The sequence below is a fragment of the Malaclemys terrapin genome, chromosome 6 (assembly GCF_027887155.1).
Source record: "Malaclemys terrapin pileata isolate rMalTer1 chromosome 6, rMalTer1.hap1, whole genome shotgun sequence".
Taxonomy (NCBI): Eukaryota; Metazoa; Chordata; order Testudines; family Emydidae; genus Malaclemys; species Malaclemys terrapin.
In genome coordinates, this window is record NC_071510.1 from 90,549,032 (window position 1) to 90,566,907 (window position 17,876).

At 38.1% G+C, this 17,876-nt stretch overlaps 1 protein-coding gene across 1 annotated transcript in view; it reads left to right on the forward strand.

Moving 5' to 3' along the window:
• Positions 1-13,566, forward strand: part of TENT2 (terminal nucleotidyltransferase 2) — a 72,786-nt gene extending 59,220 nt beyond the window's left edge. The window contains exons 13-15 of the mRNA XM_054032576.1: positions 5,358-5,449; positions 10,275-10,354; positions 12,431-13,566. Coding sequence (XP_053888551.1) covers positions 5,358-5,449; positions 10,275-10,354; positions 12,431-12,505 — 247 coding nt within the window. The 3' untranslated portion in view covers positions 12,506-13,566. The remainder of the gene's footprint in view (positions 1-5,357; positions 5,450-10,274; positions 10,355-12,430) is intronic.
• Positions 13,567-17,876: the final 4,310 nt, after the last annotated feature.

The following is a 17,876-nucleotide window of genomic DNA, read 5'->3' on the forward strand; positions in this document are numbered from 1 at the left end:
GGGAAGGTGTGATGCAGAAAGAATCCACAAGATTTAGACATGGATGTGAGAACCTAGAGAGAGAGGCCTGAGTTGAAGACTATGACCAGGTTACTGGCCTGAGTGACAGGCAGGATGGTGGTGTGGTCCATAGTGATTGAGAGAGGAGGTAGTAGAGATTAAGAGTTATGTTTTAGTCATGTTGAGTTTGAGGTGATGGCAGACATCCATTAAGAGATGTCAGAGAGACAGGCCAAGATTTTAATTTGGATAGAAGGAGAGGTCTGGAGTAGAGAGGTAGATCGGTGAGTTTTAGTATAGAGATGGTAGGTGAATTTGTGTTTGCGAATGAGATTACCCAGAGTTAAGGTATAGCGGTAGAAGAGAAGGGGACCAACAACAGAGCCCTGTAGAACCCCACATTAAGAATCTTCCGAAGGACACACTGAATGAGCAATTAGAGATAGGAGAAGAACGAGGAGAGGACAGTCATGGAAACTGAGAGTACAAGATTTCAAGAAGAGCATGAATTATTTCAGTGTTCAGTTTTCCAAAATAGAGCACATTATGATACCATTCTGGAATATTTTCCTTTAAAAGAAAATAATGAAACCTGGGAGTTTTTATTAAAAAAAATTTTCACGTTAAGAGAACTTGAATATTGTATGGTTGAGCATTCATATAAAAAAAGACAAATGTTCTACAGTATATCAAACTCTTTTGCAGCATATAGATTCCTGTTATATTTTTTCATACTTACATACTTAACGCTGTTTTCATTACTGTAAAGCTCCAATACCTCTAATGATCTTTCAGTTCTCTATATAATTGAATAATTTAATCAGCAGCATGCACTATACGATACTACTTTTCAACAAGCAGAAGAGCCTTCCTTAAGAATGGCCATACTGGATCAGACCAAAGATCCATCTAGCCCAGTGTCCTGTCTTCCAACAGTGGTCAATGCCTCAGAGGGGATGAACGGAATAGGTAATCATTAAGTGATCCATCCCCTGTCGTCCATTCCCAACTTAGTTGCGTTTCAGAGAATGAGGTAGTTAACTATGCACTTAGTTCACACTGAGGCAGCCTATGTATTCCAGTGAATTTTCACTATTGACCTATTATACAACATAGTACAGATTAAAGAATAATTATGATTTGTATGTAGAAATCATATAAGTAGCTTTCATAGCTTCTGGCCTATACAGAGTAATACATAATACTACAAGATGCAACACACAATATAGGTGTTATAGAGGAAAATGTACAATTTAGAAGTAGTATGACCATATAATTGAAGACTGTATCATAATGGATATTCACAATGGGACATAATTAAAGTTTCATCTGTGTCCTCAATGCTGTTGTTACCTGGCTTGAGTGCTTAATTGGTCAGCTGTCACAGGGGTTTTGGTGGGGGGAGAAGAATGTAATATTATTTGGTGATCAGTTTGAGAGATCATTTCTAAATGAAGACAGTAGATTTTAAAATTAAATTAATATACATCATATCAGGTAGAATTAAGTAATTCTTATGACAAAGGTAGTGTGGTCCAATAGGTAGGGCACTGGGCTGGAACTCAAAGCTGGGTTCTATTCGCACCTACACCATTGTCCTGCTGTGTGATCCTGGGCAAGTCACTTCACCTTGTTATGCCTCTTTCCCCTGTCACTATTTGTCTGTCTTGTCTATTTACACTGTTAACTCTTTCAAGCAGAGGCTGTCAATTAAAATGTGTTTGTACAGTGCCTAGCACAATGAGACCCCAGTCTCAGTTGGGGCCTCTAGGCACCACTGTAATACAAATTATAAATAAAATAATCAAGGGGAAGATAAGATGTGGAATTGTGACTTGGAGATTGTCCCAGAAGCACCATACATGGAAAATCTCAAACTTGTTATGAAGCGATATTGGCAAACAATACACAATTTGATTCTCATACACAGGTTTGCGATTGATTAAATTTCACTCTCATAATGTTTTGTACATAATTCAACTTGCTGAAGATGTGCTTTTAAATGTTTTTTTGAGTGTGTAAACTTTTAATAAGTAAATGGGATCTCTTCAAAGAACATAATTTTTTATTCCAAATTATCAAAGCTGCACTTTCAGTATATCAAAGTCTAATGCACAGTGCAAAGTAGTCTGGAAGTGTATTCAAAAGAAAATAATCTACTGAAACTCCTCTCTGTTTACCAGACCCTCTTATGAGCCTCGTGTCTGATTTCACACAGCAGCTCTGAGTGAAGGCAGCAGGTTTTTACTTGGCAAACACTCTTTAACAAAGCAAGGACTGATTTGATAAATGCCTTGCTTATATCCAGTGGATTTTGCTGTAGAATTGGAGACTAAATAAAGGCATGATGAAAGATGGTCTTATTTTTAAATCTTACCTATTTATTGAAAAGTGAAAATGTTTTACTTTCAGAATTCATTCTTCTGAATTAGAATTTTAAATCAAAAACTATATAATGAAGGCATATTACTTGAAACTATATATTCCCTACTGAGGAAAAATAGATTCTAAAATGTCCTTGGAGGTGTTAGGGGTGCTGATTTTTATAGCAAGTGTTTTTGAGTTACATAATTGATGTTGGGCTATGGGTTTAAGGTCAACCTATGAATAAGCTGTATTCGGTTAGAGATGACAAAATAAGTATGGATTGGTCATGTGGTTTCTCTCCATTTTTGGAATGTGAGGAAGAGCAAAGTATATAACAAGTTGAGTACTTCACAGCTATGTTCATCAATTCAGAATACAACTGGGAAGATAATGCAATCATGAACATTGATTTAGATTAACAGTTAATTGCTTTTGAATGTATTCACAATGTATTTGTTCATTTTCTTTGAACATTTGTGTAAGTAACTTTTTTTTTTTTTTTGCCCACAAGAATGCGTAATGCGTTGGTACAAAAGATTATACCAGAAGCGTTTGCCTGGCTGTCTGGAAATCTTTGAGGTTTTTTCCTTGAAATGTTTGTCTGCTGCTCAGAGAGTAAAACATCATATGATCAGTGACACCAGAAATAGTTGATGAAATAGTTGAACAAAGAGCGTATTTTAAACTCATAGGTTGAAATATATTTGCATAAAATGTTCTTTGAGCAACTACAAATAGCAAGAAAACTTGTAAACATTCTTTACAAACCAAAAAGTCTAACGTCAGTAAATAAATCACTTGCTGTGAATAGTTCAATTCTAATTCAGACTCTAATTTTAGTAGGAATACAATGTTAATGAATGGTAAGTGAGGATATCAAGTAAAGGTAGTTACTGTCATGATTCGGTGAAGTGCAAAATATGATTTAAACAACTAGAAATGCTACTTTGTTGTTCCCAAACACTTTTAGTATAGAACAGCTTATAATATTTAGATTTTTCTGCAATAAAATATACATTTTTTTTCTGTAGCTGCAACTGCTTATCTTGAAGCCAGGTAGAACCTCAATAATTTGTAAGGTGGGGTGGGGGGGAATGTTTATCATGTTCATTGTGCACCAAAGTGGCTTTACTGCCTGCTGTGATCTGCTCAGTTTAGATATTCTGTTACATAACTCTTCCCTTTAGCTTGTTTAAGATAAGCTTATAGACATGCTGGGGTGAGAGCTAAATGATGGTGTCTAATATTACTCTTTCCTCCATGACCCATATTTTCTAGAACTGCAGTGGAACCTTGCTAATGATACTGTGGTCACTATGCATCCTTTCAAGTAGCACTCTATGCCTGAAGCCCTTTCTGAACCTACCTACATGATTAATGAATTAGTAAATCTACATTGTTCATTTGACGTGGGCATTACAGTATTTAGTTACAATACTTCGTATTATACCGATAAATGTTCCCTAATTTGTGAAAATTAGTGGGAGATGCAAGGACATACTAGAGTGGTGGTGTGGATAAGAGCTAAAGTTTTTGCTGGCCTTGAATGCTAGACATATTTACCATTTATACTTTTGTTATTGCATAGGAACAGTCCAGTCAAGAGAGATTTAAATACATTAAAATGTGTGGATAAATTGTTTGAAATATTTCAGCTAAATTGTACATTAAGCAATTTGTCCTGTAACCCCATGGGAAATTTCAACAAACTGTTAAACATATATATTTTTTTTGAGTTATGGAAGAGTGAAAATATATTTTCTGCTGTAAAGGTGTATGTGCACTTAACTCAAATGGCTGAACTTCATAAGCTGAAACTTTTCAGGTGTCTAGTCTGAAGTCTTGAATAAGAACTAGTTTGTAAAAAATACTTTAAATATGTAAAGCTATGGGAGAAGATTCTCAGTTGATTTAAGTTGTCATGGCTTCATGGATGTACAATTTTAAACAATCAAAAGGTTCAGAGAGAAAAAGTGTAAAGGTTCTCTAATATCCTTACCTTGCCTGTAGGCTTTGTGCAGGCTCTCTGCACAGGTGTGAATTTCATCAATCTGAGAGTAAACTACTGTACTGTATATTATGATTAAATGTTGGACATTTTTAATGGCACCGACTATGTAGCCACAGCTGGACCTGATTTATTACCTTGCCCTTCCCCCTACTTCTCAACCTACACTGGTCAGCTTGGCTTGTTTTAATTAGAATTTTAAGTGTGTCAAGTTCTAATTGTATTTTTAAATTAAAACAGCATGTTGAACTGTAAAGGGATTACTTTCTTAAAAAAAAAAAAAAAAATTCACCACCAAGTTATAATGTCCATTGCGGTCTGTGGTGTTCTGTATTGCTGAAATGTTTTCATAATTTATTTTAATGTGTGTATATGAAAATTTTACCTCTTGTCTCCCCCTCATGGTTCTCATTCTCCAAACTGGTTAATTGCCATGAAGACTAATCTGCAATATTTTCTGCCTAGAAACAGGCTGCTCAAGACAGTCTGCCACCCTAGGCAAAAGTTTAGTGTGCCACTCCACTCCTACCCCCTACAACAGAGGTTCTCAAGTAGGGGAGGGGCACCCTGCAGTCGACTTTCTGGGCTGAGGGTGGTGAGCCTTCTGATGGTTCAGTGGAGTGGGAGCTAAGCACTAGGTCACACCACTGTTCACTCAGATGTGATCTGGCTGCCTCTCCATCAAGAGAGCGGGCTGCAGCCAGCCAAATCTGAGTGAGTGGCATTGCAACCTGGTGTACAGAGTTGCAGTGCTACTCAAGTTTGGCCTGGCTGCCCCAGGCAATGGCCTAGTTTGTCTATGGCTAGAGCAGCCCTGCCTAAAAACGCTAAAAAAAATTGCTGCTTCAAACTACTATCCTTTGAAATTCCTAAGTCATAACTCTGTATGAACACTTTACCTATTTTATATGTAACCATATACTGATGGTTCAAAAAGCAATCTGTGTTAAAAGTGTCTGCAAATTGTTTTCCTTTCCTCTAGCTGGAGCCACCAAATGATTTCAATTCGTGAAGCCAGAGCCATTCCAAGACCTGATGGCATTGAATGGAGAAACAAATTCATTTGTGTAGAAGGTAAAGAGTGAAGCTGCAATTTTTGTGTTTTCAGTTTCATATATTTAGTTCCTTGATAGCATTCATTTAACTTAGCCTGTCACTTATAGGCTTTGCTTATCTCTTATTTCAGGCATTTTCAATAATACATGCAGATACGTAATATATTATATGACATTTCAGTGGAGAAGTTAGATTACGGTTTTACAACTATGTAGCAAAGTCCTGTGTGACTAAAGTGGAAATATTTGTTGGCTTCTCTCCTTTGAGTGATTTTTTTTTTTTTTAAACCATTGTCATACAATACCTCCTGCTTCACTTCACATGCTTTTTTATGCGGTGACTGCTCCCAGTTTATCCTTCACTTACAGTACATGTGTTACAGGCAGAGCTGATACTGTTGCCTAGTGTTAAGGGTGCCTGATACTTTAATATGTCCTCAGAGGGTCAGGTGGACTAGTGGATAGCACACCCAGTTTTCAGTCTCACACCTCCCGGTGGGAAGGGCTTTCAGTCCAGTTCCTAACGCTTGTTATGTGGCCTAGCTTCACCTCAAGGTTTTTGTTGTCCTACCCTCTCCTTACTAGAGTGACGTGAGGCTTTGGCCCATGCTGCAACAAAGACATTTGGTAGGGGAGCCTGGGCCTTGCCTCCCTCTCAACTGGACTCTGAACCAGGGCCTGTGAGAGACAACAATATCTGACTCACTGGAGGCTTCAGTGCCCTTATTCTGGAGCCCCGAGGCTGGTTCTGTCGTCTTCCCCCTTTTGAGCTGAGTTACTCCCTTTTAAGATTCCTCTCCTTTTGGAGCAGGCTCTGCAGGTTGGGAGGGGCAGGACTCCCTGGGTCCAGTGTGGGATTTGTACGCTCTGTCACACTGATCCTTTTTTCAGTTGCTAATAAATTTGTCAAATTCAAATTTTCTATTCTGATTGTCCGTCTGCCTCAGGCTGAATTTTTTTAGTGTTTCAGCCATAATGGTCCAGCCATTTCCAAGAACAAGGCTAGAGAAAAATACATTGTTTTGCAATGTTAAAATTCTGGCAGACTTTTCTTTGAGAAGATCTAGCACCTCCATGCTTTGGAGCAGGGAGTCAGAATTTGGTGGTGATGGGGAGTGGGGGGTCCTTTGTGTCAAGGGCGTCTCTTGCTATTCCTGTGAAAATCGGCCCAAATTGGGCCAAGTTATAAGCCTTTGAAAAATCTCAGTTCGCTCATGCTCAGTGGCGACGTCTTAGTTTAATAGCTTAAATCATTGATTCCAGGGCCGGCTCTAGGCACCAGCGTCCCTAAGCATGATCTTGGGGTGGCACTTTTCAAGGGGCGGCACTCTGGCCCTTTTTGCTTGGGGCAGCAAAAAACCTGGAGCCGGCTCTGACTGATTCCATCCACACTGGGAATGCTTTAGCCCCTCATGGCCCTTAATGCTGACCTAACTGCACGTATGCCATGCCATCCCCAAGCATGTTCCATCCCGTTGTAGCTCCTGTGAGTGACTGGACTGCACATGTTTTTAGAGACGCTCGCACAGTAGCTGTCTGCACTGTACCTGATTCAGGCCAGTATTAGTCTCATTTCCATGAGCCCTTAACACAGCAGTGCATTTGAACTGTTTTTGAAAAAAAATTCTACAAACCTGCCTTGCCACTACGCTTGAAACATTATTTTATATTTGACATTCATTTTTAATGAATTATTTTTCTGATTAGTGAGTAAAATTTACATTATACTGGAGTTTTCCTTTGAAAACTTCCTGACATTTAGAAAAAATTGAGGGACGCTTAACAGTTGATTTATTTTAATTAAAATGTTGCATACATAGTCGTGCAAAATTCTTCTTGTCCACTCTTCCAATGCAAGTGTTTTTCTTTTGACAGGAGAATAGAATACAATTTTTATTGTCATTTATTAGCATAGCATGGGAAAGGTTTGAGTCTGCACTGGGACAGTTTCCTGACAACTTTGGGAAGGCTTTGCAGCCCCTCACTTGTTGTTTAAAGTCTTTATGATGTTGGGTGCAGTATGGAATGCCTGGAGGCTCCTAACTAATATTACAGAATCATTCAGCATCAAATTTCAGACAGATAAAGGAAATACTATGCTACTTCACATAGCATATAATCAGCATTTGCATTTCACTGTAGTAACAGGTCACTGTGTCAAATTCTGTGTCTAGATTTTAGAATGCTGAACATCTTGTGGATCAGATCGCCAATATTCTGATCCAGTATAAAGGCATGTCGCATTGTAAAGTAAAATCTGCTAGTAAGTACCCAGTTAAATATTTAAACTTATTTTTAGGAAGGAAAAAAAATTCTAGAAGCATGCCAAACAAAACCAGTCAGCCCATTATGCTGGTGAATTACGAGTACTGAAGTTCATTTAAATTTGGAGTGTAATTTGGATGGCTTTGCTAATGAAAGGTCCCAGTTTTATAGTCCCTATACTGGCAAAATCCCCGTGAGTTAAATGGGAGCTTGTAATCTGGTGCTCTCACCTCTTGCGAGTGTCCCCTTCTGGTCGAGTGTGAACATGCCGTTTCTCAGTTCTTGGAATGGGGTGGCACCCACCTCTCGCAAGCATTCACCCCTCCCACCCACCCTTTGGTTGATGGCTTCATTGTCAGGTCTTCAGTGACTCAGCCCTCTGGCTGAATCTCACACACTGTAGGTGGAAAAGAACAAACAAACCCCTTCCAGGGTATACAGTCTTTACCTTTCGCCAAGGCATCCTACCCAGAGAAACTGCCCGCTATAACAGTCCAACAGGGCCCATCGCGGTACCCTCGCTTGGTCTGGCTAGGTTCTGGGCTCAGTCCTCCCTTGGTCCCCGCAGCCTGCCAGGAGCTCCTTCTTAGCTCCCCTGGTCTTCGGCAGCCCTCCCTGGACTCACACCTGCCCACACTGAGTTGTCTGTGGTTTTGCTGCTCTTCCAGCCAACCAGGAACCCAGTCCTCCCTCTTTCAGCTCCAGGCAACAACTGACTGCTTTTTTTTATATGGACCCTGATTGGCTGCTCCAGCAGCCCCTCTGATTGGTTGCTTCCCCTGCAGCTGCTCTAGGCTGCCTGGAGGACTACTCCTTTGCTCTTTTTTGGGGTGGGGTGAGGCAGGACTGTGAGGCCTCCAGCAGGGGCCTCTGGACCTAGTCCACCCTGCCACGCTGCTTTTCTTGAATAAGGATTGTAAAAACAGGCCATAAATGAATACTTTGGAAAATCACAGCTGCATCATTGCTCTGTAATTAAAAATGCATATGAGAAATACAAAACTGTGACCAATATTGTGCTCAATTTATACATGGATGTTTATAGTTTTGGTTTTTGTTTTTTTTCCAGCACATCTTATGTATTAATGTATTTCATAAAACTCTTATGCTCACATCCACTAAAATTAAAAGGATTCCTAAACCATTAAAAATAAAGTTAGTTTACGACCCAGAATGTGACATATTAAAAGGAGACTAATCTAGCTAGGACTGTATTTTGCCTCAGGGCTCGGTCATTGGCTATTGTACCTTTACAAGTATGAAATACACCAGGGGTAGGCAACCTATGGCACACGTGCCAAAGGCAGCACGCAAGCTGATTTTTAGTGGCACTCACACTGCCTGGGTCCTGGCCACTGGTCCAGGGGGCTCCGCATTTTAATTTAATTTTAAATGAAGCTTCTTAAAAATTTTAAAAACCTTATTTACTTTACATACAACAAAAGTTTAGTTATATATTATAGACTTGTAGAAAGAGACCTTCTAAAAATGTTAAAATGTATTACTGGCACGCAAAACCTTAAATTAGAGTGAATAAATGAAGACTCGGCACACCACTTCTGAAAGGTTGCCGACCCCTGAAATACACCATAATGTACTTAAACTGTCCTCTGGAAAAGTGTAAAAAGACTGGATTCTTAAAACTTGTTTTGCAATGAAATTGAAAGGCGGCCTGTGCATGGTAACCCTATGGTATATTTGCTCTACTGCAGAGGGGAGTACAAATTTATGAATACTATACTGATCTTGATTATGCGGATGACAAATAATAGGCCAGAGTCGTGTTGGTTTCTAGTCCATTAGAAGCAAATGAGAAAAACTATACATTGCTAACTGGAAAAAGACAAAAATAGTAGGAAGAATAGAGATTTTTTGAAAGATGGGTTTTCTTAAATATTTTACAGGGCTTTTGGTTTTTATATATTCAGGTATAAGGAAAATAACATATTTTACCACTTCAGTCTGTATAATTTTGTCTCAAAAGATACTGTATAATAAGATAAAGTAGTTGCTTGTAGATCTGATATAAGTATATTGTTGCACATGGACCTTTCAGAACAGTTGCACAGTCATATTTAGATGTATAATACACACTATTGATTGTAACAGGACCTTCCTTATTTAGAATATTTAGCAATATTTAAAATGGGATAGAAATATATGGTCTATGAACTGACAAAAGGCATTAGTTAAGGATGTGGCTGCTTTATTCCTTGTTCTGAGACTTTGAATAGACTGCTGACTTTTATAATACTTGAAATACTTGTACAGTGCACGAAAGCACGTGGTAGAAGACCTGTATTAATACTCCTGCTGACAATGCCATCTATCTAGATTTAAAAGAGTAATACTCCAACAATCTCTACTGCAACTGCAGAATATTAGTGTTGTGTCTTTACGGTATGAGAGTTACCTGCACAGTACATGTCAGAAAGGGAAAATGCAGCCAGTTGCTAAAAGCCTTCATAGAAAGTGACAATATGTTGACTCATCCTCTGCTTCTCTCACAGTAGTTTACTAGGTGAAGATAAAGCAAAGGTTGGTTTTTTAACACTTAAATTTTACATTTAACCTTGCAGAGCCTTTTGATGGAACAAACACAGCTAGGGCTGTACATGAAAAGCAGAAGTTTGACATTATCAAGGATGAATTTCTAAAGGTAAAAAATACATCACATTAATTCTTGTAGCCCTCTTGTCTGCAAGAAAGTTTCTGGAATAAAAAATGAAAACAGAGAGGGTCAGTGGATTTGTGTACTACAGTGGTGGCCTGAGGTATGTTTGCCTTACACTTCAGAATCTGCGTAATAGGAATTCATCCCAATATATGTAGAAGGAGAGAAATATGAAGTAAGAATGTTTTGGTTTGGGGTGTGCGCGCGTGTGTGCGCAAGGGCAGGGCTAACGCTGAAGTGGGTACCTAAAATGAAAATTTCTTAATGGTCTTTGTGTTTAAATTCAGGACTCCAAGGCAGAGATAAATCGTAATGAGAATTGGGCATCCAAATCCCTTAGTCAGCTTTGAAAGTCTCAGCCTGACTTTCTTATTAATGTTTTGGGGGTAGAACACTTTCAACTTTTCCTGAATTCAATAGTGTTTCTTATGGAAATCTGAAAGGGACCTATAGAACAAAAACAAACAAAAAATAGTTTCTTTACTGTTCCTTCTATCATGGGTAAATATGGCCTCTAGTAATTTACAAATTGTCTTTCTGCTCTTTGTACACACTTTAAATATCAGGTACACTTCTTCAGCAAGAAGGGCTCATTGACACAATCTTAGGAGAACATTAACTGTAGTGAGACATGACTGTTATCTGACCTGCAACTTTCCCTATTTCCAGCTGAGGGAGAGATGGTGATTTTACTTAGAATGTAAGATTTGGGCCTTAGAGGGCTTAATCTGCAAATTCTGACCACTTCCTGTCTCCTGCCCCCATTCCCCATCATAGAGTTTGCGTTGTATGTGAGATATCTGTTTGGAATTAAGTACCTATAGCTGCACTTGTACTGTGGGTTCATTGAGATTTTTCACAGCAGGTATCACTGTTCATGTTTCTCCAACAAAGAGAAGGAAGTGAAGATCAGATTTTTCTAATGCAAGAAACAAGCAGAATTAGTCCTTTAAAATTGAATATCTTTCTGTGTCACAAACACTAGTAAAATATTTTTGTTTTTTAAAATATTGTCACATTTCATAGGTATTTTATGTTCTCTGAGGAAGGATGAAAGATCTTAAAAAGATAACCTGATGTATGAGGAAAGTTTTAAAAATGAGTGTGTTTAGTCTTGCAAAAAGAAGACCCAAGGAGAGGCCCTGATAACATATCTGAAGACTAAGGGCTGTTTATAAAGAGGATAGTTAATCAATCGCTCCAGCCCATTGTTCCTGTGAAATGTTTACTTGAAAGGCACTGATTACACTGGCACAAGGTTTGCCTGTATAAAGTCAGTTGCCAAATCAGGGCCTTAAAGACCTTATCCCTTACTCTACTCCTGTAACCCAGGACAGAAATAGAGATAATATAATTTAAGTCACCAATTTCAAGGACACATCCTTCTTTTTTAGAAGTAGCAAGGGATATCTCCTCAGATATTTAGCCTATGTCTCCAAAATCAGAAATGTCAAGGTACTTAACCATTTTTAAGCCAGAACATTATAAGAAACTTAGTTCTTTTAAAATATATTAATACCCCCACCTTCACAAGTTGTCTTTGTCTCCTGAAAATATACTTATTTAGTTCAGGTCTACACTACCACTTATTTTGGTGTAATTTATGTCGCTTAGGGATGTGAATAAGTCCCTCTGAGCAACGTAAGTTACTCCAATCTAAGCACCAGTATGGACAGTGCTCTGTCAACAGGAAAGCTTCTCCCATCAACATAGCTACCACCTCTCACAGAGGTGGATTTCTTACGCTCGGGAGAGCTCTCTCCTGTTATCCTAGAGCGTCTTCACCAGACACGCTACAGTGGCGATGTAGCACTTCTAGCGTAGACTAGCCCTTGTTCTCAACAGTGCACGCTATTTTGTCTGGCTTACTACAGGTTCCCTCTTACTGTAAGCAATCTTTTTAAAGAAATAAGTACCTGATGCTGTTCATAAATTTGTGAGGAAAACAAAACTGTTTAAAACTTTGTGGATCTGTGTGGGGTTTACCTCTTTCAGTTTTAAAGGAGGTGGTGATATAGAAGAAAATAGCTTTTTAAAAACTTTGTAACTTTTTTTCCTCAGTCATGGCAGAGATTACGAGACAAGAGAGACTTGAACTGTATACTACCTGTAAGAGCAACTATACAGAAAAGATAATTGGCTTCTTTCTTCTTCTTCTTACTGGAGTCTGCTGAAATATAAAGAACAATATCAAAACCAAGATGCAGTTTTCCCATAGTTTTTTATGAAGTGTTTTCTCTTTCAAGTTTTTGTTAAGGAAATATTTATAAGAAAGATTGCATATTTTATTATGACATTTGTTAATATAACCATTCATTCAAAGATGGATTTTTCTAAAAATCCTTGCACCATTGACTTGTATAGGAGACTATTATGACCCAAATTTCAGACCACAGGACTAAATTAATTTTAAGGAAAGTATCAGAGTATATTAAATTGTTACCTTTAACTGTGTAATGGTTAATTCAACCACACTTAACACTGAAATAAAGAAATGAAGAGCTAAGCAATGTATAAAAGTCCAGCTGTATCCTTAAAGCATAGCACACATTGCACGTTTCTTGATAAATAAGTAGGCTGTGCTTTACAACTGCTTAAAGCAGTATGCACTTTTGCTCTACTTGTCACTTTCAAGTTTTATTTCCCTCTTACATGGAACAACAATAACAATTTATCAAAATGAAATTATACCCTAGTTGTTGTTATGCTCCAGGTCACAGGAATTATAATCTAAACTGGAATTTTTGAGCAGCAGAACTACTACAAAACAGTTGAAATAATCCATGGTAAACCAATGTATGTAAATGCTTAATGTTCATACAGATTAGGTCAGATATCTATTTTAATGTTTCCTTTCCATATGCAAAGTAGTAGTGATGGCTGCTTAAAGAAAAGCTGCTAATAAGCCAAGTTTTTGTTTTGATTTTGTGTAAATATTTGTAAATTGGTCAGCTGCTGTAAATTGAAATTTAAAAAGTAATCTTGAAAATTTTAACTTTTCCAAAAAAAACCCAGTGAAACTTCTTTTAGACCTGCTGTAGCACAGTTTGTGCCTCTCATGTATTTGTTGTTGCAGACCAATTCATATGTTAAAATTGTTACTTCTTGATGATGTCAAATTAATATTTTCATTTTTTCCTCTTAAGTTTAATATTTTGTATGGTGTCCAGTGGAATAAAGTTTATGTATGGAAAATACAGATAACTTTTCTGTTTCATTTTGCTCTGATTTCACATGAGCTCTTCTAAATGTTTTCTACTTCCCTGTGATTGTGTAGAATGAGAAGTCCTCTAAGGATTGTCTTTTCCAAAACCAGAAATTTATGTGTGGCTGTTGGAATTTTGTACCTATGTGCAATGTAGTCCTTACAGGCTTCTCAAAATGTTCATTTGGATTCTTAACATGTTCTTGAGTCCATGTCTCCAAGTTGCAGGTAACTTATTTATGCTTCATCAATTGCAGAATTCTTAAAGTTACAAAACACTTTCATGTTTAAGATTAAACAGTTGCCTGTTCTAAAATCATTTACTATACAGATCTCACTCTAATCTGTCATCTAATTTTTTTAAAACAAATTTGCTTCTATAACTTTAATCTAATCTGCAGTTCAAAGGCAATCAAGCAGATAAAACTGAAATGTTTTATTCCAAATCAGGTTTTGTTTCCTTTTCTTGAGATGTTAAAACTGGTCTGAATGAGTCACTCACTGTTTAAATGTGTTGTAAAAGTATGATCAAGTGGCTTTTCATAAAACAATGAAAACTGGTTGCACAAAATGTCAGCATTCAAAGATTCTCTGGTGACTCTAGATGTTTGTATACAATGTTTAAAAAGGCACTAGCTATTCCTAGGCCTACAGAGTACAAAACTTTATGGAAATAGAAGATCTAGAAAGGAACATGCATACACAAGACAGCATCTCAGATGCATTTCAAGTGAGCGGCATGTCAAAGCTACAAAACTACATATATAATCTTCCACAAACTTTATCTCACGGGGTTTGTCTTCACTACACTTCACTGCAGCTGCGCTGATGTAGCGCATCTAGTGAAGACATGCTACGTTGACAGGAGAGCGCTCTCCTGTCAACGTAACTACTCTACCTCAACAACAATTAGCATCTCCTGACAACAAAGCGCGGTGTAGACACCGCTTTAAGTCAATGCAACTTACTTCGCTCACGGGGGTGGTTTTTTTACACTTCTGAACGACATAAGTTGCATTGATTTAAGCAGTAGACAAGCCCTTGGAGTATGCATCTCTCCCAACAGATAAAGCAGAAAGGGCAATAGGTATTGCATAAGGAAAGCTCTCCTTGTTACCATTCTCCAAGCTTTAAATAATTGTTTTGTATTCCACACTATTTCCCCATCTTTGCCTAAAATTTGCTAGTAGGATAGAGAGTCTCCTTTTTTAAATTCCCTTATAGCTTCCTTTATGAAGCTCAATAATTCCATCAACTCAATGGTTTAAAAAAAAAAAAAAAAAAAAAAAAAAAAAAGCGGTGAGGGAAATTGCAAAAAAAATTTAAACAATTTTGAGCAGCTGTACCTGTAACCAGGAATCCATGAGTCCAGGTGGCAGTTCCTTCAAATGTGTGGGAATAAATCTGCACTACCATCTTTCCTCCAGCAAGTATTCCCATACTCCTGAGCAAGATACTTTCTGAGTAACTATTTTGAAGTAGTTCTCTCTGGTGATAGCACAGAGGGTGGCAGTACCCCAGGAATGTGAAGAATAACTTATAAGGGAAACTCAAAAAATGAACAAATATCAAGGTATTGTAGTATCCTTCTCTCTGGCCAACCAGGAGCAGGTATTTGAAGAATAACTTGTGAATGCTGTAAAGCTTGTACTATTATGTGCTGTAGTTTTTGATTAACTTCATGAAACCGGATGGAAGCTCTTGAAGAAATCTTTGTTTGAATTGTGTAACTTTTGAGCTCATCTTCCACTTAGTTTAGAATGTTTGGATCACTCACCCTGTGTAGTTGCTTGAAGATGACTTGATGAGCTAAATCTTCAATTAGTTTAGGCATCTATCCAGAGTGAGGAGTCCACTAATAACCAGTATGTTTATGAATTAACTTTTTTAGATCTTTCTCCCCCAATTTACTCAAATAAGGTTCCTCATTTGTAATCAGATTCCACCTCCTTTATAATTAGCAGCAATAACAGTTTTCTGAGAGACTAAAGTCTCTAAGTAACAGACTAAGGCCATGTCTACACTAGCACTTAAGTTGGCAAAACTTTTGTTGCTCGGGATGTGAAAAAACACCCCCCTGGGCGACGTAAATTTTGCCAGCATAAGTGCTGGTGTGCACAGTGCTGTGTTGGTGGGAGACGCTCTCCCGCCGACATAGCCACTGCCACTCGTTGAGCTGGTTTTATTATATCGGCGGGAGAGCTCTTTCCCATCGGCATAATGCAGCTACACAAGCGCTCTTACAGTGTATTGGTACAGCTGTGCTGCTGTAAGCTTGTAAGTGTAGGTATGGCCTAACTGTTAAAGGGTTTGTCATGTTGGACCAATGTTTCCTTCTGTCACTGTGCATAGTCTGACACTGAAGCATCTTTGAGGTTTCTCACTGCAATGAAGTGGAATGATTTAATTTAGACCCCTTCCATTGCTTTAGAAACAGCTTTGAATACTATGTGAGTTTCGGTAGCGATGTGCTGCTTGATGTCTTTCCCATTTCTCAGTTTACATTATGCCAGAAATTAGCCAAGTGTAGGATTGTTTCACTTTATATCCTTTTCCAAGAGCCCTCTTCAGTGTTCCAGTGCCACAGGAATTAATAATATCACTTTCAATTAAGACTCTGATTTGGACAGGTGACCTAACTGACTTCACTGAATGATAGCAAAAGCTTCACTTTCCATAGCAGCAGTATTGGAATCAGCATGAACTGCATATAGTAGGATGTTGGCTTTTTTACTATTTGATTTATGCTGTCAGTGAGATTAAAGAGAACATAATCATAGTTGAGCCAAAACACTATTATGAACTCATTTTAGATTTTTTTTTATAAATCTAAATCAAGCTCTCAGAATTAAATAAGTTTAGACGTATGACCAAAATAGGTCATTAGGACAGGGTGTGGGTGAAAAAACTGAACTCTAAATTAACATAAGACACTGATGGTGCAAGGAATTGCTCTAGTAAATCCTCCATGAGGTATTTTGTATGTAGCTGGGTTCTGGAAATCCTAGACTGGGGAGATGGTGACTTGAGTAAAATTAGTCAAAAAAAGTTGAAATATGTGCCCTGAAGCCAGAGTAAGAGCTATAAGGAGAACTAGAGATCCGTGAGTGTCATTACTAGTACAAGAATGCAGTTGGTGAGAGTACATGGCAAAGATCTGCTTTAGTTTAGAGTTCAGTTGGAAGAATAACTACTGCAGGTGTAAATTAGTGAAGATAAATCTGTCAGTCAGTGAGATCTTTGACAGGAAGCAGGATTAATGGTAGTAATAATGTTGGGGTTTGTTTATGTATATAGTACCTTCATGGGGAGAAAATACCAGCAACTGAAGGGTTATTTAATCTACTGGCAAAAAGCATCACAAGAACCAACAGCTGGAAGCTGAAGCCAGATACAGTCAAATTAGAAATAAGGAATACATTTTCAACAGTGAGGGTGATTATCCACTGGAACAAACTACCAAGGGAAGTGGTGGATTCTCCATCTCTGGACGTCTTCTAATGAATACTGAATGCCTTCTAGAAGATATGCTTTAGTCAAACACAAGATATTTGGCTCAACAGACTGGTAACTGGGTGAAATGTAATGGCCTGTGACATAGAGGTGGTCAGACTATACGACCTAATCGTGCATTGTGGCCTTAAACTCTCTGAATGCTTGTTAATGTTGTGTTCTCTCGCATTCCTGTTTATTTGTTAATGTTTGCATGTACTAACGTAAATCAATCTTTGTTACCCATTAAGTGTGGTGCTTACAAGAAGACCCTGTAAAGGGATATGTAGAATCTTTTTTGGTCTACTTAAAGAACAAGCCAATTTGTGAGAGGTACAGGACGAAGTTGAGAATGCTATTCTGGTCACTTAAATCAGTGGTGGTGGGAGCAAGCAATGACACTGCACTCACTGTGTGGAAGAACGAATCTATACCTGTGTTATCCATAGCATTGTGTACCTACAGAGATGCTTCCAGGGTAGCTTTTCTTATAGAAGAAGGTATAACACTGTTCTCTAGTAACTTGAAGAATCTTTCACTCAGCTGATCCTCCATCTCAGTGACCAAGGCCAAACCTGGGGCATAATCTACTTTAATGTCCCTTTAAATCAAGGTAATTGTGTAAGAAATGATCTGTGATGCAGAGACTGCATTGTACATCATGTACCTAACAGGTCTCACTGCTTGGGGCAAGGGGAACAAAAATGCTTTATCTATACATAGGAAACACTTTGGGTGAGATGACTCTGGCACCCAAGTTTGTAATTTAGCTTTAGAGAGATGGCTTATATTCAGAAATTAGTCCTGCTG